Consider the following 24,654-nt stretch of genomic DNA (forward strand, 5'->3'; position numbering starts at 1 on the left):
GTTGGGGTAAAATATCTCTTTATGTGTCCGCCTTTCTTTTTCTCTTTCCTCAAACCTCTGTCTTTCTCTCTCACATGTGCACACTCTGCCATGCATTTCCCACCCACTATAAAATGAAGTGTCCTCCGTGTCCTAAAGTAACCTCACTCAAAGCGACCCTTTGTCTGTGTCTGCACAGGAGCAGTTAAGACTCCATATTACATAATGTCATATATTTTGAATATATATATATATATATTTGTATATATAATATCTGCATGTATATTTTCTATTTCAACATGTATATTTTCTATTTTATTTTATTTTCTTTTTCTTTCTATTCTTGTATATTTTGTAGTTTTGTTTTATTGTAAAATGCCTTTTATGCTGCTGTAACAACAACAATTTCCCAATTTGGGATCAATAAAGTACTATCTATCTATCTATCTATCTATCTATCTATCTATCTAAGACAGTGAGAATGATGATGAAGAGGGAAATAAGAGTCCATATCTAGATCTGCAGCTAAACCCAACCCACTTTCTCTTTCCTACGATGCTTTTCCAGATTGTTTACTTGTACTGGTTCGGTCTCCCTCCCTCTCCCTCCCTCTCCCTTCCTCTCCCGCCCACTAGTTGCTTTCTGCTGAGTGTTGGTGGCGATAAAAAGAGCAAAGAGGAGACGGGGAGACGGCCTAAACCGAACTTTTTTCTGTTGTTGCACGTTGGCTGTTGCATCTTCTAACCGTGCACTTTCACTCTCAAACGACAACTGTGAGTATCTGGACTGTGGCTTTGCAGAATCAAATAAACAGGCAATAATGTATTTGGGCACTGGGTAGAGGGGATGAGAACCCCCCGTCCACACACAGCTAGGGACAGTGGCGGACGTGCAGGAAACCATGACAGAGATCTGGCTGAAGATTAGTTGAACTGCACAAATATACAGCAGCTGTGTTGAGATAGGAAAATACGCTTTCTCAACAGTATGTGGGGTTATTTTTATTCTAGAAGCAAAGCAACATATGGAGCTTAGAGAGATTGTTCCAAGGATGACATGCCCTTTTGGATCGTGCAGGGATAAAAGAAAGTTTTCCTACTTAACATTGCAAACATGTTGTGAAATATGTTAGTCAAACACATTGAATGTTTCCGAGAGAGGCACGAAGGTCAGTTCGGACTCTAAAATAGACTAAATGCCAATTTCCGCCATACTCACTTACTGTGTGTGTTTGTGATAAGCCACAGAACAACAGTTGAAAGGACAAGAGCAATATGAGGGAAGCTGCTACTTTGATAGAAACTTCAATCACAGTCTGAACATAAGCTCTCCAAAATCAATGCATGGTTAAAGCTCTGTCTTACGCCACAAAATCCTTTGCTGCACCGACAACAAAATGTATCTTGTACATTCACGAGGGGCACAATTTGTATTTTATATCTTAATGTGCTTCATTTAACGCTCACGCAAGTATCCATCCTTATAAAATCACCTGGTGACTATCAGAGTGACGTAGAGCCATGCCTTTATCAACGGAGCATCTACAATACAGCTTATGTATCATATGTTCCGAAACAACCCAATACCACTTTTCCTGTCAGATACCTGATCTGTCAATAATGATAACAATATAATACATTATATAAGCTATTAGTTTGTAATGCTTCCCTTTACTTTATTAAATAGTCTAACATCATGCACAAACTGTGAAACTATTATCTTTCTCTCCCAAAGAAAGAAAGAAAGACCTAGCCCACAACATGACATAGTTATGCAATACTACTGTGTCTTTGTTTGTTTCAACATTTGGCAGTGCAAATGTCTAAGTCTAAGTGTTTAGAATAACAAAGGAATTATAATTCAAGTGCTAAATACCCAACACTTGTTTGCTGACTGATCGTTTAGGATATCAGATATGCATACCTCTTTATATTGCCATGTGATCATATCTGAACAGTATTGATCCTGCTAGGCTCCACGTGTAGCGGGTGCCTTTAAAACGTAATTTTCACTTGAGTGGGTGGGTTTTAATTGCATTGTATGATACACTGCACGTATATTTAGCAGTAAAAGATAATGAGGTGTCCAGACAAAGAAGGGATTTGGCATTCATCCAGAGCACCTTAATAAAGCACTCCATGAGATGTCCTGATGCGTCGCTGTGAATAACACCTCAGACAGACATGCCTTACTGTACCACTGATGGCTTTTCAAAGAGAATGGTTGATTAAAAGTTCACACTACTGCAACATAAAACATAATGGGCAATTTAGAACATGTAAATGAGTGTGCGAGTGTGCTTAGCCTGTACAATAGTTCAGAAATAACTCTCTTAATGAACTGTTGGATGGGTTATTGCTGCCTTTAAGTGCTCTTCCGAGAGTCATAATTACAGCGTGCATTTCAGTGCTTTTGTCCTGCTTACACAACATTTGATTTTGCCACAAAATAATACTGTAGGTGGACTTGGCATTTACTGTCCAGGGATAGTTACTGTAGTTAAGTATAGGTCAAAGAGACTGGAAAAATATACAAAATCCAGCACTTGGAATCTGATTTGAAATAATGGCTACATTACTAAAATGGCAAGGTCCTTACAAGGGTTCCTGTCATGAGAAAAAAAATCAAGCATCACTTTTACTTTTTATAATGATTTCTGACGACACCTGAAGGCAGCATAATGCTGCACCATTTACAGCAGCTGACTTTAATTACCTTATTGGTGTTCAAAGATATATTTTATGAAGAAAAAAAACATCTTCCACACCATCTTAGATAAATGTATATTTTGTTTTTATTTTTGGTCAAACCAAGACAGTAAATACTGATAAGATAACTAGCCACAGACATTTCAAAGCAATGCCTGTGTTCGAATTTAAACTTGTATTTAACTGACCTGTTTCCAGATGCTCCGTCTGACTGCAGGGCGCGTGGGAAGCCTGGTGGCCAGGCGTGCGACTGTTGCCTTGACTACCAGCAGCGCGAGGATGGCTAGCCATGGTCACGGTAATATGTCACCCATGTGTTTTTATAACTTGGCCCGTTGGCCAGCAAGCAAAACAGTATTTTTTGGATAAACTGTGAACAAATGAGGTGGTGATCAATACATTTAATTATTTTCAGTGTCAAACGGAATTGCTAAACTACAGAAACACAGAACATTACACAGGAAATTAGATTGAACATGAAACATTGCAGTTCACATAACATACCGGTAGATTAATGCATAAACAAATGTTTTGTTAGCATTCAGTTAGCATAACATTAGCTATCTTACCTATGTCCGGATGGTTGTAAAGTCTTCTTTGGCCCCATGGACCAAATATGTATAATTTTTTTTATTTCAGACAGGTGTAGGCACTAACAACATTGATGGTCTTTTAAATCCCTAAATACAGGTGTCGTTAATTAGCTTTACTTAGTAAAATAACGTTCCGAGGGCATTTATAATTCCCCGCTGTCCCAGAATGCACTGCGTTCGGCCATATATGTTACTGTGAACCTTTTTATCCTAGCCTAGCCATACATAGACTTTTAGTGATGAGAAGTACATTAACTTAAGTCCTGTTGGCCTACTTACAATTGCGATGTACACACCTGAGTCATCTCTTTTATGCCACTTTATACTTGTGTGCCACTTCATTTCATAGGGAATATTCAACCTTTTTAAATTAAGGCCTAGCCTACTTGACAGCGTTAACTAGTTAATTTGCCTGAGTTAAGCCAAAATGTAAGCTAACCTACTAAGATTTTTGCTTACAAAATATACAGAGTCTAAATATGATGTCTTGTCCTAAATTAAACAATCAAACAGTCAAGTTAAATATTAATTGTCATATATTTTGATAGAGAAAATATTAAGAAGAATGAAAATATTCATTAGCTCCAGTACTATACTAAACAGTTCAAAAAGAGGCCCCACCTGAACCTACTGCAATGGTTTTAAATGAATGCACCGGCAACAAAGATTATACAATATCTAATATAACAGTGAACATTTTCTGCATAAAATACTTAATTTTACTTAATACTACTAATAATTTGTTGCTTTCTTTTACTGAATTAATACTTTTAATGCTGGACTTTCATTTGAAACAGTATTTTCATAGTGTGATATTAATATTTTGACATAATAATTTTTCTTTAACCACTGAATACAATCACATTAAATTAATCTGGATTAACTAGTCATTCACTAAATGTTCACTTTATGTAACTTTCCCCCAGTATTCAGAAGGCCAATGTACCAGATCAGGAGGCCTCAGTCTGAAGTGACCTCAAACCAGCAGATGGCACTGCTGCATCACGAAATATACACAGATGTGTTTAAACAACATGTTATCATTTTCTAAAGGTTTTAAAATGTTCTCTTGACTGTACGTTGTTGCAGCAGTTTGGTTCCACACGTGTCTCTGTCCATCCATCCAGAGGTGTCAGAGGCAGTGGACATGTCTAAGCCGATGTACTGGGACCGTCGGGAAATCCCCCTTCCTGATAAACGCTACAAAGACATCCTGACCCCTGCTGACAAGAGCCTGAAGGAGAAGGAGAAGGGACCCTGGGGCCAGCTGAGCAACGAGGAGAAGCTGGCCTGTAGGTTCTTATACACACAGGCATAAAACACACATCACAACAAGCTTAAAACATGCTTCAAATGAATAAATACGCTCGACAAACTCTGTGCAGCATCTATGTGTGATGATTGCAATGTCTTTATTAAATAAAATACAGTATCTTTGCTCAATTCAATACTCAGAGACCACAATTCATTTAAGGCTCAAAAAATAAAATAATCCAAGTACATTTACAGAAGTAGTCCAGTATTCAAATGTTATGCTGGATTCTACTTCTACTCCACATGGTAGTGTTACTGTACTTTTTACTCCATCAATCTGAACTAGAGAGGAGCGAGAACAGTATCCCTGTCGATTTTTCTTTCTTTCTTCATCATTTGAGAAGGAATTCAGACAGGAAGTAGAAGACACCACCGTCCATTCAAACTTTAGCTCCAAGTCACTAAATACATGCAGTCGTGCACACAATACAGGACACGAGGAAGGATAACTTTTCTATCTTTCCTGACCTGCAGTGTACCGGCTCTCCTTCTGTCAGACCTACCCAGAGATGAAACAGTCGTCATCAGAGTGGAAGACTGTGGTGGCGGGGGTGTTGTACTGCTTAGGCCTGACGGGCCTGGTGATCATTTGGCAGACAGCCTACGGTAAATCTGCCTCACACTGTGAAACTCTCCTGTCTCTTATAGATTAGACAGTAGTAATGCAGGAGGCTGAGAACAGACACCATTTCTGCCTGAACATCACACGCGGGGTAAATGTCTCTTGCCAGCGATCTTTTTCACAGCAGACTTTCTCACTGATCACAGCTGTCACTAACAGAATTAGTGATGGCTCTGTTCCTTTTAAGTATCAGAGAGCCATACAGGTCAGGCAGTATGAACGAAACCAGAGCCCGGTAAGTGGACTTCAGGCTTTATGCTTTACACCAGCATTTGACAGGTCAGAGTGTCTGCTGTGACAAAGGGAAGCCCTGAGAGGCAAGTGAGAATAAAAGATGGTGGTGACACATTATCCTAGTCAGATCTAAACCGTTTTCTTTCCCTTTATGACTTCACAACAGGTGGAAAAGGTTTTGCTTGTATAATTATTTTAGTTCCTGTGATGTCATCTGAAAAACAGAACGGGAAAAGTTTTGCCTGGTGAAAAAACATTTATTATCACGTCAGGATAACTGTTGGTAGTGTTTGTTGTTGTAATATGCATTTGGACCACAAACTGCTTAAGTGCACCACTACCCTTCTAAATATTACAAAACATGTCTTTCCAAAAACTGATAAGAACAAAATAATATACATTTCTAGCCATAGGAAGACGTGACAGTAAGGTTTTATAATTTGCCAACATACAATATATTTACATTGTGTTTGGAGTGCATGAACAAAGGTATACTCACATGGATTATATTCCTAAATATAACATTGGTTAGTGGAGCACTTCACCCTCTTGTTGCCCAAATGAGTATTCCAACAACAAAAACAACAAAAAGAAATGTCGGAAGTTAAAGTAATGAACCTTGAAATATAGCTTTAATGTGTTCTTAAGTCATACACACAGGATTGAAAACAATTTAGATTCAATATTTTGAGTGTACTGCAGAGTCCATATACATATCAATATGAATATAATATATGTTTTCTCTCTCTATTCCCTGTTTGCTTCAGTGTCCCCTCCAGCCCCCAGGACCTTTGACGCTGAGTGGCAGGCCAAACAGGTGAAGAGGATGTTGGACATGAGGGTTAGCCCCATCGAGGGCTTCGCTGCCAAGTGGGACTATGAGAAGGGCCAGTGGAAGTAGAGAGAGCTGACCTCCATGTGTTGAAGATCTGAATGTGGCATTGATACAGAAACACTAGAAGGATAGAGCAACTACACATTTCCCGTTGGCCCCTATAGCTCTTAGTCAGGGGCCTCTTCTCGAACCACTGCAGCCTTGTATCCGTCCTATTGTGACCTTATTATAATAATAAAAAAGTTCTGCTTCTGCCTCTGTAAAACTCTTTTATTATCTGGAGCTCAACTGCTAAGCTGATTGCATTTTAGTGTCAAGGTCATAATTGTTTAAAGGGGTCCTGTTATGCAGATTTTCAGGTCCATATTTGTATTTTGTGCCTCCACTGTGTTTACATGCTTTAATGTTCAAAAAGGGGGGGGGAGTGTGTGGGAGAGAAACTCCCTCCAGAGGGAACCTAGGGATTTTTGCAGCCATTAACATGCACAAACACCTTTATAACTCCCTACATGAAAGGGAAACCCCCCCAAAAGCATAACAGGGACCCTTTGGATGCAAAGCATTGCACAAAAAGTCCTACTATCGAAATTGTAACCACGGGGTAGGGAGGGTTTTTACAGCTTATGATACAAGATATTGGTCTTCTCAAGGCAAAACATTCACAGTACAAATACAGATCATTTGCAGGGTATTTTTCAAACAAAAGATTATTATTATATCACCATCTATATCAGGGGTCTCAAACTCAAGGCCCGGGGGCCAAATCCGGCCCGCGACTTCATTTTATGTGGCCCCGCAAGAGCTTGCAAAGAATATAATACGTTTATTATATGGTTACATGCCACTTTACAGAAGCAGGTTGCCCATAAACTACATGTCCCACAATGCATCTCGTTTTGTGACATGCGCACTGAAGAGACTTGCAATTATTTGCCCTTGACTTCTGCTTTCAGACGTAGTTAATTACTAAGTTATTATCCTATCCGATAATAATCCAATTCAGAGGCAATAATGTAATATAAGACATTATTTTATATATATATATTATATATTTATATAGTTACAACAGGCCCTTTGAGTGCATCCTTTATGCGAATGTGGCCCGCGATGAAATTGAGTTTGACACCCCTGCATATGGTATTTATTATTCAGGACTAAAGACCCTCTTATCAATTAATTAGTGTCTGTAATGAAGTCCTTTAATCGAATGAACTCATGATTTGCAATCATATAAAGGCCAGTTAAGTCATTATCGCTAACTGCATGTTGAGCTAATGACCCACTGTTGAAAGCTCTTGAATCAATCCAAAAACAGGAAACTACATCTTATCACCATAAGGATATTTTTTACAAAATCAGGTTTAATTTTTCATTGTACTCCTTATGAACTTAGGAGGGGCTTTACAAACCCTTTGATTTCACTGGAATGCTCCAAACTAAAGCAACACACTAACTATGACTACATTTCCTCACAGCAGTCGAAGAGTTATTTTCGGCGTGAAATTGACTTTCTTCAGGATGATTTTTCTCCCGGAAATACCTTGAATATTTGACATGTCTTAATGAGCGTCTCTTCATGCACGCTTTAACACATACTCTATCCAAGACTTCAGAAAGACCCGGCAGACTCAGTTCATGTTCCAACATTGGCTTTATTCGGTTCATTTTACAACGGCATTCTAAGACATACAAACAGACATCTTTAGTCGTGTTCTCTTTATGGCCGACAAGAGAGCTAACGTTTTGAAAATATCCTTTTACTTAGCATGTTCTCCAATAACCCTAACAAACAAAGAAACACAATGCACATCAATGCAAAGAGTTTAAGGCCATTCGAAGGGGCACAATTATGCTTTTTACACCAAATATAAAGCAATCACTTCTGTCCTCCTTAAATATGTCACTAAGCTAACGCACTATTCTAATCAGTTTAAATAACTAGCATATATATATTTATATAGAGGCGTGCCAATGCTGTCACACTTCCTTCATTTGTGCCTCCATCAAGAACATTTTCCGCACAGTAATTCACACGCATGCACACACACACATAATGTGCAGGGGGGGGGGGGGGGGGGTTTGAGCGAGGGGCCAGGAGCAGCTTCTTGGTGGGGCATACACTAGAACACTAGAAAAATAGATTGATACTGTACTGGAATGTATGAGAGCAGACCTTGGCTAATAAGACGCTCCGGACACGAGCATTCAGAGGACACTCAGCAATAGTCAGTTTGTTTTTTATTGGTTGACATATTTATTCCCATCAGTTTAGAAAGGGAAATCCATAAGAGTTTATAGATGGACACGATTCAGTGAACATGAGGAAAAGGAGGACAATTGGAGGTGGATGAAGAGACATGAGACGGATGTTTCTTGCAGAAATCCAAATGATTCTTATTCTTTCTATGGACTAAGACAGTCAAAAGATACTAGCATCATGAACTCCTAAATCCAAGAATGCTATTATTGTGATGTCATAAAGAAGTGCTCCATAGACAATGAATTGTGAGAGATGATCACACGAGAGCAGCCAGGGGAATATTCGGAGTATATGGAACATTTTCTGAAAGCACTACAGTGGAATAACGCTCATTTGGGTATTCAAAAATAAAATAAGCATCTGTAGGTCAACAAAATCATTCTACCATCCATTGTCTATGGAGCAGCTTCAGACTTATTACCTGCTGACATGACAAGTTTGGAGCTTATGCTGCGTTCCAGACAACTTGGACATTTGAAAATAACAACCTACTACTAAAAAAACCTCAAATGGAGCGCCACCTGAAGTCAGAGCTTCTACTCGTAAATGCATCTACTCTACAAAGAGACAGCTCTCTGACGTCACACAACAATGGAGAAACGCACATTGTCAACGGTAAAACACCAACTTAAATGCAACATCAAGTATTTATGTCTGTATTTATTTAAAACAATACAAGCTAATGCATAGTTCCAAACTTCAATCTATATCAGAATATCTCGCTAGCGATTACAATCTCTGTAGGTTATCTTCTCTGCAGCAAAAGCTATTTGAGATCACTTACAAATGCTCCAAAAATGTGGAGGCTGCACTTCTGAGAAAACCCTTTCCAGAAACATCAGCACCTGGAACACATGGAGGGCAGACGTCGGAACATTTTCACTGGAAAACATCTTAGCTCCGAGGTGTCTGGAACGCAGCTTTACCTTTCTGGTTCTGGGTTTGAGAGAGAAGCTCATGGTCACTAATATTGAATTTCTAGGTCACGGAAATAATCTGAATTTAGGTGATGTTCCCTTAAATGTTCACTCAACATTTTTGATAAGAAAATGGCCTGTACTGAGCTGCTGTAACACACGAGGAAATGTTGTAAGCTGGAGACAGTATTCGGGATGAGATCCAGATTGAGCACTGGGTGGGGGTACTGGGAACAGGGTGAAGTACCCCCCCCACCCTTCCCAGTGAATTAATGGAGCTGCCAGTTGTTGGTGCGTGAAACACCAGGCGACAAACCCTCCGACTTAAATTAAAGATGGAAAGATGTTCGGAAACAAAGAAAGGGTCTCCTCGTCTCTCACACACTACATGTGACTGGTAGGTGTAGGTGTGTGTGTGTGTGTGTGTGTGTGTGTGTGTGTGTGTGTGTGTGTGTGCGTGTGTAGCAGCATGTGGGCCAGCTGTGACTGACACACGTGACTAGGTGCAGTGACAGCCGGGGGAATCGCAGAGGAGGAGGTGGAGACGGATGTGTGGGGGGGGGGGGGAGACGGATGGAGCTCTGACAGATTTCCAGTGTCTGGGGGAGAGGGAGGAGGAGGATGAGGCGGGGAGGGGGGGAGGATGGTGAGAGCTACGGCTGGATAACTTGGAATGAAAGTGTGTGAGATGGGAAGGTGTGTGTGTCCTGCAGACGCTGACAGCTGCTGATCATTTTCTAATGAAACTGAAAACACATGTGAGGCAGAACTGCTTTGTCTCTTCACTTTGCTACAAAAAAGGCTGTGATGTTTACGGGGAGAAACTGTGAGACATGTACATTTGAGTAATGGTTTGTAGTTAGGAATGACTATTGAGATAGCACAGAGGAGCATTGCAGCACATGATTAGGATTTTATTTCAAATTTAGCACAGAAATTATAAACACTTTATTTTAACCTTACCAAGAAAAAGCTGCAGCTAACACTTTCTCTAAAAAATCAAGTCTTCAGATGTCGTCGTTTATCACACCAACAGTTTAATTTACAATAATATAACATGACATTAGAAAAGAAAGCAGCAAATCCTCACATTTAACCAGAATATCTATGCTGATAATTATTCAATCAATTATCAAAACTGTTGCCGTTGACTTATCCAAAAACTGACTAATTGTTTGCAGCTCTTTAAACAATAAGTTAATTGTTTACAACGCATGATAATGTAGGTGTAAACAGACATAAGGATATTTAAGTGTTTATTAATGTAGTTTTCAACAATAATAACTTAGCAGTTATCTGGATTATGAACAGATAATCAACCAATAACAATATTTCAATTGCACGGACAATTTAAACCTGCCTGTGAAAGACCGTGTCATTAATAAACGTCTTACTGCTAAAGGTTGAACTGACGCATTGTGGGAGAAGTTATAATTGTTGACTCACACATTGATAAGCACAAGTATAGTGTTTTACAAACCGATGAATAAATGTGTACATGTGCTAATAGAAGCTAAATAGGGAGGGTTAAAATAAAGGGGTTGCCAAAATAGACAGCCAGATCTCTATGGGCTGTGTTCAGGGTGCTACAGTATCTGCTGCGTTCCTCAGTGACTGAGAGGAGGACATGGACGCAGTCGTACAAGAAACTGACACACGGGTCAGAGTGTGTGGTCAGCGGGGCGGGGGGGGGGGGGGGTTTGAATGGAGGAGCTAGGAATTGAGTTTAAGACTCCTGTTAGCTAAGATCTTTTCCACTCCTTCTCATACAGCAAACGATGACGTCTTTTTGTAAACCCGGGATTGAGCATAGCAAGGGCTCCTTCCACACAAACCAATACCATTTATCCATTCGATTTTGGAATATTTCAGAAAATAAGATCTTTGGCAAACACACGTTTATGATACTTTCACGTTTTGTTCTGATGGATTCACTTCAAATATTAACACCACTTTTATAGCAAATGCAATCGCAAGAAGTACTTAGCTAACGTTAGGCTAGCAACGGACTACAGTTTGCCGTGATGGTGTTTAGTAGTTTCAACCAGTTGCGTAGAAGCTTCAGACATTCACCAGTGGGGTATTTATTTTTAATGTCGTAAAAAAAAAAATGTGTAAGCTTGTGTTTACCACAGGTCTTATGATCCGAAAAATCATTGACTTCCATAAGAGCGAACTGGAAGGAAAATCTACAATGCTAACTCATTTCGGGGTTAAGGACACATCCCTGCACCACTCTTTTTCACACTAACCAATGAGCATGAAGGAGCGGGCAGGACAGAGCAATGGTTGGGTTAGGGTTATGTTCATACTGAAGCACAGAAGCTGTTCAGAGAGCAGATGCTACATCCTCCCTGCTCTCACTCTCCATTAGGCTCATACGTACAGCCGTCTGTGGGGGGGGGGGCGAACAGGCAGCCGGGCCTGAAACACACTCTTTATATCTTCAAAGACTGGGGTCCTTTTCAGCTGCTTTGTGAGGGCAAGATTAGGAAACCAAAAATGTGTTAAAAGTGATGCGTACAAACATAAAGACGGATGGAGAGGAGAAGAAGGAACAACTCTTTATAACCGCACAAGAATACTAGAACTCTTCCTCTCCTCTGGCTTTTACTCCAAAGTTCAACACAGGAGGAGTCCTCAGGTGTGTGTGGAGGGAGGAAGGGGGGAGTAAACATCATCAGCAGTTCTGACGAGACAAATGGGACCTTCATTTTATCTTCTTGTAGGGGGAGGGGGTCTTCACTGGCGCTTCTGGGCGAGGAGCGAGCCCACCACCACCCCGGTCACCAGGGTCATCCCCGCCAGCAGCCACTTCTTGAAGCTCTCCTGGGAGCGCCGGCTCTCTGCCGCCGCGTCCTGCCCGAACATCTCCGCAAAGCGCTCCTGGAGGACGGGAGAGAAAAGAGGAAGAATGAATATAGAAAGAAACACTCTATTCTTACTGGTTCATTGTCTGTAGGAACACACCAGAGAGATCTGTCTGGAGACCCTTTATTTGATGCATGGGAGCTCTGTAGGATACCACTACATTATGATGCGTTGTAAACAATTGACTTATTGTTTAAAAGAGCTGCAAACAATTAGTCTATGGATAGGTCAACGGCAACAGTTTTGATCATTGATTGAATAATTATCAGCATCGATATTCTGGTCTGCTTTTTTCTAATGTCATGTTTTATTATTGTCAACTAAACTGTTGTGATAAAAAAAGAAATTTGAAGACTTCATTTAACAGAAATGTGTTATATTTTAAAGACTAAATGAGGTTTTAAAAAAGAAAAGAAAAATCAATAATGAAAGAAAGCGTTAGCTTTCTCAGTAGGGTTGAAATATCAGAATGTCTTTGCTAAATGTGCAATAAAATCCTAATCATGTGCTGCAATTGTCAAACAAGAGAACATTTGTCCTCTGTGCTAACTCACTTATAATAATAGGCGAGAGGAAAGGGTTAACACCGGCTATTTGATATGTTTGAATGTGAGAAACCCCAGAGTTTACTGAAAGTGCCACAGACAGGTGTGCAGGGTCAGGTGGAGTCCCTCTGTAAAGGTCACTCGTCTGATGGCTGCTGCAGCCCACATCTGGATCACAGCCCACAGCTGGATCACAATGACTGTCTCAGCCCACACACGGTCACACGGAAATTTCCATCCACCACAGATATCATCATAAAAGGTGACATCACAGTAGCAAAGAATCCCACCTGCCTCGATGCTGTGCACCGTAACACCACCATCTCACTGATTACAGGGTGTTAAGACGTTCAATCAAAATGCTATATGTTGCCCCGGTGGGAAGTTGGGTTATGTGACCTCCATTTACAATCAAATCTAATAAAAACATCAAATAAAAAAGTTTCATGAAATAGAATAGAAATATGTATATATGACCATATGAGGTTGATGTAAAACTGTGCATTTTGTACTACATTATATGAAGAATAAATATGTAAAAATGTGTTAATTACAATATATACAGTGGTGTGTTATGGAATCAGATTTGTGCCAATAAGATCAAGCAGAACATCTTCAGCATCAAGCAAACATAGGAAGTATAAAACTCAGAAAATGTTATCGGAAAGTCAAACTTTCAAACAAATCATTTGTGTAATCATGTTAACTATTAGCATTTGTCCCGTTTTAAACATATTCTTTTGTTTACTTTGGTTCTTTCCCACTGATCACTGATCTCACCAAGTTTTAGATTCTCTCAAATTCTTATCTTTTCTCGATACTGAAAAAGGTGATGTTATTGGCAGCTCTGATTCCATAGTGTATTAGTGTTAACAAAGTGTAACTCAGTAATAATCCTTAGTGATATGAGTTTTGCGAAGTTATAATAATAATTGCAAAGGTTATACAGCCTAAGTATTATCCGTATTGAACAGAGCTCTGTCCCAGCAACTCCTGCTGGAAAAGTGATCCATACAGCTCCATTGTTGTGCTCACGTCCCACTGTGTTCCTCACATTGCTAAACCTACATCCCTCCCACTGAAATCATTTCCTGGAAATGAAGCTTCCGCACACGCAGTTCTGATGTCGGCCAGCAGGAGGCGCCTTCAGGCTCAGAGAGCAGTAACACAGATCAGCTGATCGACTGGACATGACCCACTGAGTCTCAAGAGCAAATGATCAAACAAATGGGGAAATGACTCAATCAGATGACTGTCTTCTCTTTAAGGGGGGGGGGGGGGGGGGCTCTGCTACTGGGAACCGCAAAGAAGGAGACGAGTGAAAGTACATGGAGGCTATCAGTGAATCACAGCAGGAATGCAGGGAGGAAACAGAGTCATAAAGTAGAGGATATGCTTCTCTAACCCCGGACTTCTCCCAAAACTCCTGTTAACCATGTGGACTCAAAACAAAACCTGACCCTAATCAGCTCCGATGACACAATTCACCACGGCAACGGAGGGAATTTAGATGAGCCTCCATTTTAATCCGGAGCAGCAAAAATATGAATGCATGCATAATACATACCTTTAAAAACACACTGAAGCAGAAGCAAAAGAGCCGGAGAGCACAGTCAACAATTACGTTTTGATCCAGTGTAGTGTACTCATTAATTATTTACCAGACTTGAATTTCCTTAATGCATGATGAAGTGGCGTAATCTCGCTGTATAATATACATAAGAGTCATAAATGTATTTATTCTGCTGTAGCCTGACAGGCAACTGGAGATGAAATGCAAGAATACACCGTTTTACTTATAGAGCCATGATTGTAAGCATCATTTAGGGGGATGTGCAGTTGAAAAGAGGCTCGAAACTCATTTTCTGGAACAGCGGCGGATGGATACGAGTGAAACCAAACTAAAGGGGCAGTGACAGATCAGACAGAGAAAAGGCTGGACAGGGTTAGGAGTATTATTCCTGAGTCATTCCAGAGTTCTAGGAAATTCTAATCTCTGGCTGATAACTTAACTGTGGTGTCTTGTTGCCCCGACATCCTCCTAATCCCTGAAATAAAAACCTGAACAATTCAACTGACCGTTCCCCAAGTTGTGAGGAAACATACCAACAATGAGACCACGTAGTTACAGTGACTCAGACTCTTCAGAATAACTTGTTGAGGAGGAAGGGTGTTTCTGTCTCCATCTGATGCGATGTAATGCTGAGTATTTCTTAGGAAAGGAATCTTGTTGCTGACCTTTCTTTGGGTGTGAATGTGCTGCTGTGAGATAAGGGGAAGGATTGTGTAGAAATGACCTCACTGCTGTGGTGTTAGTTCGGCCCTAACCAGAACCCGATCGATGATTGTGCCAATAGAACAGTCACTTATATAGAGTATACTGGTGTTACGTTGGTTACAGTATCAACAGGACTTTTGTAGTTTTTTTAAGAGCCAAAACTACAACAATATTACATTTCTGTGTTTTGCAACAAATCCAATCAAAAGCCATACAATTCTGGTGTTGTGCAAAAACAATCTAAAACAGTGAGACCAACTGTTGCACTGAATGTCATGTTTCTTCATTATGATTTTTGAGTCAATCCCACAGTATTGCAGCTGGAAATACTCACTGGAGCAACAAATGTGTATTCATCCGCAGCTGAAAATAGTCCCTCAGAAAAGGCCAATTTCCTTCTAAAGAAATAAGGCTGCTAAAAAAAACTACAATCCCTAGCTGTTTCAGGAAAAATACTGCTTTTAAAATGTGAACTTTTATTATTTGTGACTTGTGATGGCAACCAGATTTTTCAAGCTGGTCGCACAGTAGCTCTTTTCATTGATGTTATAGCTCTAAATAAACACACACACCTACAGTGAAGTGCCGGAGCAACTCAGTGAGCAAACATTTAATGAGACACGTGGAGTCAGTGTTCCCTGGCAGTGAGTAGGATGTGAGGAATGTGTAAATATCTAACTGAGAGCAACACGCTGAAGGACGCTCTGCCACTCACACAAGGATCACTCGAGGAGAGAATTTTTCCTTCAACTCTCATTCCTTTAACCCACCCTGCCGAGGCCTCGGTACTCGAGGACGCTCACTGTAGGCATGAGAGGAATCTGACTAGAGTAGTACGAGTAAATATGAGTTCTTAGCTTCACCTTGATTCCGACAGGCCTTGATATGGTTCAAGAACGCTTCAGAAAAGATAAACATGACAACATGGAGGAATATATGGGAGTCATAGTGTGTTTACAAGAGGCTGGGTTAGGATATACACTAGAAAGGAGTTGCCTTTAACCATCATGATGACAGCACTATATAAAAGGGAAGCTGGAATGTGCCACCAGGGATTTTGATAAAAGGCACTTTAACCTGTTAACCTGTTAAGCCCTGAGCCTGTTTTTCAGGTCTCAGGCTCGAAAATGACATTCCCAGAACAAATGACCATATCTTCCCTTCTAAAAGGGTTAAATTAATAATCTTTTTTCTCAAAGTAATGATAAACCTGTGAGTTGGATGTAGAAAAGTCAGAATCAATATAGATGTTTTTTATTTTAAAGAAAATTCAGATTTTACATAGTAAAAAACTGTAAATTATAGTGTCCGTCCAAAAATTCTTTTTTACTTATAGTGAAAACCACCCTTGGATGATGGGTTAGTAGACTAAAAGCTTTAGTATCCAAAATACAACATATAATAAGTACCCTGTATCAAGATTGATGCAAAACAAGTGACATTTGACCTTTTTAGAGAGATTTAGCAAAAATAAACCACTTCTGGGGTCATTTGGGTGGATTTTCCATATCTCTGGCCCCCCTTGCTCGATTTTGATGGTTGACACCTCTTTCTGACCGTTAGAGCCAATAGAATCGAAGGGGGAGTCCCCCACACACACTTATTGTGAAGAGAAAAGGTGGGGGCTTCGCGCATGTAATTTTGCATCAGAGTGAACCTATCTCTAGCTTTGACATCTGGAAACGGAAAAGCAGTTTTAATGCTTATGGATTATCAGAAATCATTTCAAAGGGACACAGACACATTAGATTAACCTATGGATTAACTTCAGCAGCGTTTTTATCGTTTTAATGCCATTGAAGACCACTTTGGAGAGACTACAGAGCCAAGGTAAAAATGTTAGCATTTTTAGCTACCTAGCGTCACCTGTTTTGATGTCCGTTTTTGCTTATAACATCACAAATACGTATAATTCAGTGGTAATGTCGGTGTCGTTAGATTCTGTGTCACCTCACGATGTGAAACGATGTGTTGGATGTGGTGAAAAGATAAATAATAAGGTTTTGCGAGTGATTTTCGGTGCAGTAAGGCGTTAGCATTTTTCGCTCGTTGCTAATTCAGAGGCTCAGTGTTAGCATTGTGGGTTTTCTTTTGAAAAAAAAAAAAAAAAAGATCAGTTGGATGAGTTTCTTCCCGTTACATGGATATAAAACATTCATAGTTTTATTAAATGAACATGCCCTCAGACACCGTTTCCTGCAAGATGTTGCGGCAGTGTCCCGGTACCGGGGTCTCTCGGGCTTAACAGGTTAATAAAATAATGATGTTACATGATTACAAGGTATACGAGTCAATGTTTTACTGAATTGAATACTAATTTCTCTCCAACCTCCCCAGCAGATGGCTCCTTACAAATAGACCATCGTTTCCTACAAACAAGACCAATCTTCAAAAACATTCAAAAGTACTCAAACTGAAGAAAATGGTGCATTTGTATGGGACTATTTTCAGAACAGGATCAATACACATTTGGGGTTCAAGTTTTTTTGGCTGCAGGATGACCAACCAACTAACCAACCAACCAACCAACCAACCAACCACCAAAACACAATACTTTATTTATCCCAATATTTAAAATCTAAATCAAGATTTTACTTGAGTGACAGTGCCACATAACTCAAAATACATTAAAAGGAATTGGTTTTCTATAAAGTATTTCATTCATTCTATACCTATAAACTCGGTTTCTTCACATGAGAATCAGACATGGAGGAATATATGGGAGTCATAGTGTGTTTACAAGAGGCTGGGTTTGAATATACACTAGAAATTAGTTGCCTTTAACCATCATGATGACGGCGCTGCCTAGAAGTTGGAATGAGCCACCAGGGATTTTGATAAAAGGCACTTAAAGTAAATAATGATGTAACATGATTACAAGGTATATGAGTCAATGTTTAAGTGCGGCTTTTTTAATCTTTAATAAAAGAACCATCACTGCCAATCCCTCTCTGTGAAAGCCGAGGAAATGGGTGTGGAACAAAGACAGCACCTTGTGATGGTGACTGACAGCTAAGACGGACATGTCAAGACATGTCAAGACATGTCAAGACATGTCAGCGTCCAGTGGTTCAGAAATATATAATGAAACAATGTGTGATGATGTGCCAAGGGATGCAAAGTAAAGCCCCTTTAATGCTGTGATCTTATTGGGCGTGATAGGTGTTCATGGATCTCTTTTGTGTGAACTTCATTTTCGAATTAATTATCAAATTATAATGTGTTGAGCAGCTTGAATGATCAATAATTAACTGTTCTCTTTCAACTTGAGTCAACTTGCATATTTGGCTCAACAATAAATGTTCATTATTGTTTGCAAGACTCTTCTTATTAATTGGGATACACCTTATCTTTGTTGATGTCAAATACAAATAATGGCTCTCTACAAAAATACCCTTGTTGTAAAGATCAATCTTCAAACACATTCAAAACCACTCTAACTAAATAAAATACTTCATTTGTGACTCATTTCAGATCCGGATTAATACAAATGATTTACATTAATAAAAATGTGTTTTTATAGTTGTCTTATTGTTTTATGTCCTATATTTACTCATTTACATTGCCATAAGTACACTATAGCTACTGTGCAAATGACAATAAAGCCTTTGAATCTTGAATTTGGGCTTCTAGTGAGAACCAACCTGACTACAAAAGTGTGCAGTGTGTGCATTCCCATCAAAATGGGGCTTAATGGCACAGAGGAATGCACTTTATTACAATAAATAATACATCAAAAACGATGTAGTCAAATACTATGACTGGTCTTTGGCATTCTTGTGGAACATGCAATAACTCCTGAAAGTAACCTTTAGTCCTAAAAGATAGAAGGGGTTTCGAACCTTACTTGCTAACTTTTAACACATTATAATGGACACATCACCTGGAAAAGGAAATACATCAAACATGGCAGCCCATCCTTTGTAATGGTGCCAATGGGGTGATCAATTGTACCAGGATCCACTGTGATCACACATCGATTTCTATAAAAAGGTATTTCATTCCATCTCTAGCTTTAAACTCAGTTTCTTCACATGGGAATCAGAAAATCTATAAAACGTCACAGTTTAAATATATTACGAACAGAAAGCCTCAGAGCCCCGGTTTGATTTCTTTCCCATTATAACCAGTCAGCTCACTACGCACATGTCAAAGCCGTTGGTTTGATACGCTCAATCTCTGTTAGTCCCACCTGGCAGGTAAACCCCGTCTTTAGCTGCTCTCTCCCTTCCCTTTCACACGGTCACGCCTTTATTTCTTTATCTCCGCTCCCACAGGGGATCAGGTGCTAGGCAGCGGCCTGCACAGCGCTTTCAGCACTTGTCTGTGCTTTTTCTCCCAGCTCCTATTTCCCTTTCTCTTTCTTCGTTCGCCAGGGAGTCAAAAAGAGGATGAGGGAAGGATTAGCTCATGAAAGCAAAAGTATGGTCAAAGAGACAGAAAGGGAGGGAAAAAGTGAAGGGGCACAGAAAAGGAGATTCTGCAGTCGGTTGCCAAGGCTACCGGCGAGCAGCTGATTAGCGTGTGTGATGTGTGTGAGTGTGTCTGGGCCTGTTGGTCCATCTCTGTGGCTGATAAATGGTCCCGTACTACATGTGGAGAAAGGAGCATTTTAACGATCATTAGCAGCAGCTTCCGATTCATCAGCTCCTGTGTCTGTTGCGCCGGTGTTGCACCATAACAAGTCGCAATACTCAGTTCAATAACTAGGCAACACTTTGCAAAAGCACATTGCGTTAATATTAGCAACCTTAGGTGCAATCCAGGTTGTGTGAGCAGAGAAATCTGGTAATCTCCTGTATTGTATCCATAGTATTTGAGACACCAAAAACAAATACTTTTTAGAGAGGTCAGGAAAAATGACACAGGTAATTTCCATATGTTGTACGATAAGTTGGTGATGTAAATATTGTAACACAATGGTATGAAAAAATGTATTTTCCTATAAAAAGCCTCAGTGACAAAAAATAAGAATTGACATCAGATATATGGAGCTATGGCTAATTTGACAAATCCCCTGCACTGTAATTCATAGGGGTAACACGTCTGTGTAATAAATGATACAAGTAGACTTCCCCCTACACAATGACTCCGTAACTAACTAAGACATTTCACTTTTACCAGACAAGGGATGCTTTCTAGAAACCCGCAGAGCACATGACATTCAGGCCACGGCGGCTGCTACAAACCAGATGAGGCACGCTGTCTGTGAGGAAGCTGCGCCGTTGCTGAAAAGCTCATTCACATGCAGAGAAGATACCAGAAGGTTCTGAGTGGCTAACTGGAACACTCTTTATAGTGACTGAGAGCTGACAAAAGGCTCTCTCCCTTGGACACATATATGCACTTTCACACACTGTGAGCGAGTGTGTGCAACACTCCCTCTGAACAGCTATGACATGACAAAATCAATCTAGATCAACCAGCTTTGAATCTGTTTCTCTTGAAAGAGTGAAAGTTCCTGAAACATGAGGAAGTCATGCTCTGAGGGCTAGTTTCTTATGATAAGAAGAAGGATGTAGGTGGGGTTTAGTGTTTTTATGAACATTTGAGGAATCTCCAGGTCTAATATATTCAAGGGGCCCTATTAAGCTAATTTTCAGGTTCATAATTGCATTTTTTGCCTCTACTCTGACATGTTTACATGCTTTAATGTTCAAAAAGTATATTTTTCCCATACTGCCTGTGCTACAACACCTCTTTTCACCCTCTGACTGTGTGAGAGAATTGGGAACATGGGATTTGAGCCTTTGCAGAGCATTCACATGCACACAAACCTATAAAACACACTACAGGAATGGGAAAATGGGGGCACTATGTGTTCAACTTGGAAGCTGTTCTCGATACCACACACTGACTAAGTGAAACTGATTCAGTGACATAAGATACACACCTCTAAACTACCTTGAGAATGCTTTAAATTCCCTTTGCTTGAATGAGCAGAATGTCATAACATCCGCTGTCAGTCAACATGGAATTCAAGAAAGGGAAGTTTGTTTTCCCTTTGCCTTCTTAACTAAAGGCCACTGTTCAAACACATAGGAATATCAAATGATGTACAGTATACTGTAGGCAGAACCTCTATTTCCATTCCCTCCTTTACAGGGTTGGCTAGAACTGAACAGTGTCTCATATGGTGATGTATGAGAAAAGAAAGCACTTTGAGAGTTGACATGAAGCGGTAACCCAAAGGCCTGATGGTCCCTGATCTGACTTGTCACAAGGACGAGAAACTGTCCCGGCTGTAGTTGAGCAACACTTTCCTGGCAGTTGCAACACTAGGGATGTGCACACGCACACACCGCATGGCCTTGTGCACACACTCAGACCTAAATGGCTGTGTCCCTGGGCTGTGTCAGTGCTGCGTTGGAACACAACTCATGATGTGTTTTTGTTTATCGAGTTAAATAACTCTTGCAACATGGAGAGTTGGCATGATGTTCTGGCTGCTTGAACAAGATGACGTCAGAGAGTTGAGAGTGTGTATGAATCGTAGAGTGCAGTGCGTGAATGTGTGCTGTGACCTCTGCCCCACGTTGTGATTAACAGTCCATGAGGTGATCATGAGATCACAGTGACTCGGCAAGATCAAAGGAATCAGCAGGTAACCCCCCCTGAGGACATAGAGACACGTTGTAAAAACTTGAATGGAAGGCTGAAGGGTAGCCATTTTGAGAAAATTACACTTCTGGCCTTTCTAGAAATGAAACTTTGTTGTTCCATGCCTTTTTGGGGTACGTTTTCAGACTCTGTTTTATGGAATTTCAAATTCAGTTAAGGTGATGAGATTATCTTTGAGATATCTTTAGAACTTCACTGATGGTATATCCTCTTAAGTTTACATAAAGAAAGAAAACACCTGAATATAGTTCCCATTAAGTTCCTATCATTTATTATGCTTGCCAGACTCAAATGAAAGCTTTGAAGTCCAATAAACTCTCCTTAGATACAAAAAAACGATTAAAAGACAACAATTGTAATTGTGTCAAGGTCGATGTCTGAGCAACGGTAGGAAAACCATTTCTACATCTCTGAATGTCCCCACTGGAAAAGTCCATTATTGTGAAAGGGATGACGCTTGGAACGACTAGTAAACTCTTCAAAGATGTTTACGTACAGCTAAACTCTGTAGGTTCTGCTCCCCCACTTGGATAATACCATCCCTGCGGTGATGCACGGGGGTGGCAACATCATGGGATGGGGTCCGTCTCAGTGGCAGGGAGAACTTGGGAGTCACAGCTCCAGACTACACATGTCCTCAGTCACACTGGGGCAAAGGTTCCCTCCTGACAAGTTAGTGAGCAAACACAAACCGCCTGATTGACCAAGTCAAATCCCTACTTGTACCCCAGAGAACACCTGTGGTGATGCCAGATGGCCGTTCAAACTCTCCCCATTAAGTCTGACTTAACTTGAGAAAATGTCAAGAAGATTTGGACTCCTGATAAAGTGTTTCTAAAAAAGTAATTGATAAAGGCTACAAGTACTGGAGATTATTACTTTGGGCTCCCACACATTTCTTTTTTTTTTAGCACCAAGCGTTGGCTACCCCATGAATAAAGGGGCTCCACTTATTCACACAATGCCTATTTCAGTCTCAACAGATGCTAAGTTTGGCTCTCATGAAAAAGAATGATCTCAGAGTTTAAAAGCAGCATAACCCTGTAACACTCATCCTTATCAAGAGTGTCATCACCATCATATGATCAGACTGACTGTATTCCTAAGTCCCTTTAGTACTAGTGGTTGCATGATGCCAGTTTAGATCTTTTTAGAATCAAATGAGTGTTCAAAAAGGGCAACAAAGCCAACAATGTGAATGACTGTTCCCGCTTCTTATCAATGTCCCCATTCTCCACGAGTTCCAGCTCTTCCTGTCCCTCATCAAGGCCGTCTGCCCATTTTTACATCCGAAATTACACTTTCCAAATTATTATTTTTGAAGGAACAAAGATGTCAGGTCAGCTGGAAGAGATTCTATATGACCAGAAGGGTAGGAATTGCTTACCATCTAAGCACTAGGCAGAGAAACCAAAGACATGTACAGAGCATGAAGGGTAACTCGTGGTTTCAGGATTCTACTTCAGAAAGTGACAAGAGCAGACGCAAGGACAAAGTCAAGCAAATAACGAGGAACATGGAATGTATGTACAGTACAATCAAAAAAGACAGACTGCTCAAGCGAACAGCCAAAGAGAGGAGAATACCCTTCTTATGAGAGGGAAATATGAAAAATACATATTACACTTGCTGATGCCTGGAGAGCAGTGCATCCAGTCGCATCGTGTTGCTTAAAATGTGCATGTTTGAAGTTTTGCTTCCATTGCTTATGAAGCTTTTTGACATTAGAATGCCTGTATGAATAGGGCTCTTTTTGCACTGAATGGGGTTCTCTATACTTGCTTTTGATGCGCTGCTAGGACCAAACAAACAAGCTGACAGGCAGCAGCTATTCCCACAAAAGGTATTGAATGTCATAGCTTTAAAAAAAGATCAGATCAATTGGTGTGTTAATAACTAGTCAACCTTTCTTTGTTCTTCTTCTGCGTTACCCTAATTGAAACCCGGAGTTGAGACGAAAAGCCTGACTTGCTCCAAAGAATGAGGATGTGCTTTCGAACGTTGGCGTCCATCAGTCATTTATCTATTCCACTCTTTGGTTGACTTTGACCGTGATCTAAAGATTGGCAAGATCACAGCCCCCTTAAGCGTGAGATCGATACTGGCGATGAGTGGTGGTGGTGGTGAGGGGGGCAAAATAACTGCTTTGAAGTGTGATGAATCGTTTCCAAGCGGCATCAAGGACACAAGAAAAAAAATGAGGAAATTGAATCATTCAATTGAAAGGGTTGACTCTTGGCTTGTGTTCTGTGCCAACATCAATGTGTCTGCTTGTTAGTCTCTTTTTGGACCTTTGAGCGCGCTCTATGTGCTAGTGTATGTGCACGTGTTGAGCCGGTGGTGAGACCATGAATTAAAGAGAAGATTAATGAGTCAGGACATGAGGGCTCAGACTCCAATCTGTTCCCTGTCCCACTCTGGGGGCTGTCTCTCTCCACCAAACCTCATTCTGTCAGCAACATACACACATGTACACACACACACACACACACACACACACACACGGCTGAGCCACAGCAGCAAGGCCAAAGACTCAGGACTGTGTGTTTAGCAAAGGTTCAGGAAAGCGAAAAGAGAAAAATCCAAAGTATCTGAAGGAAAGCAGACGGGGAATGTTCCTGAATTGATGTCTTTCACAGTGTAACCCTCCACCCTGTAGGCCCTCACCCCACCAAGACCTCCATTCCTGCCATCTGTCTGGATAGAGAAACAGACATTAAGAACGGAAACAGTGAGATTGAGACAGAACAAAAAGGCACAAAGAGAGGCAGGGGTTGAGAAAAGAAAAGCGAGATGAAACTAGAACAAAAAGACAGAGGGTGAATCTGGCTGCGGGGGGGTAAAAAAGGCTGACGAAAACGACTGGAAACTGAAAAG

General features: G+C 40.4%; 2 protein-coding genes across 2 annotated transcripts in view; one reads left to right on the top strand and one right to left on the bottom strand.

Annotated features, from left to right (window-relative positions):
* Positions 1 to 563: 563 nt before the first annotated feature.
* LOC117494519 lies at positions 564 to 6,540 on the top strand. Its single transcript, XM_034145470.1, has 5 exons — positions 564 to 752; positions 2,886 to 2,985; positions 4,408 to 4,572; positions 5,069 to 5,200; positions 6,218 to 6,540. Exons 2-5 carry the CDS (start codon positions 2,886 to 2,888, stop codon positions 6,349 to 6,351), a joined length of 531 nt encoding a protein of 176 aa, XP_034001361.1. The 5' UTR covers positions 564 to 752; the 3' UTR covers positions 6,352 to 6,540.
* A 5,463-nt stretch (positions 6,541 to 12,003) lies between these two features.
* The window catches only part of bcl2l1 (BCL2 like 1), a 28,348-nt gene continuing 15,697 nt past the window's right edge, over positions 12,004 to 24,654 (bottom strand). Inside the window, exon 3 of the mRNA XM_034144964.1 lies at positions 12,004 to 12,348. Coding sequence (XP_034000855.1) covers positions 12,205 to 12,348 — 144 coding nt within the window. The 3' untranslated portion in view covers positions 12,004 to 12,204. The remainder of the gene's footprint in view (positions 12,349 to 24,654) is intronic.

The sequence above is a fragment of the Trematomus bernacchii genome, unplaced genomic scaffold, assembly GCF_902827165.1.
Source record: "Trematomus bernacchii unplaced genomic scaffold, fTreBer1.1, whole genome shotgun sequence".
NCBI classification, from domain to species: domain Eukaryota; kingdom Metazoa; phylum Chordata; class Actinopteri; order Perciformes; family Nototheniidae; genus Trematomus; species Trematomus bernacchii.

Excerpts from the sequence above, each read along its gene's own strand:
- LOC117494519 (XM_034145470.1), top strand. The coding sequence starts at position 2,886 with ATGCTCCGTCTGACTGCAGGGCGCGTGGGAAGCCTGGTGGCCAGGCGT. Across the intron at positions 2,986-4,407 it reads GATGGCTAGCCATGGTCACG|AGGTGTCAGAGGCAGTGGAC; the intron begins GTAATATGTCAC and ends CCATCCATCCAG. Across the intron at positions 4,573-5,068 it reads CAACGAGGAGAAGCTGGCCT|TGTACCGGCTCTCCTTCTGT; the intron begins GTAGGTTCTTAT and ends CCTGACCTGCAG.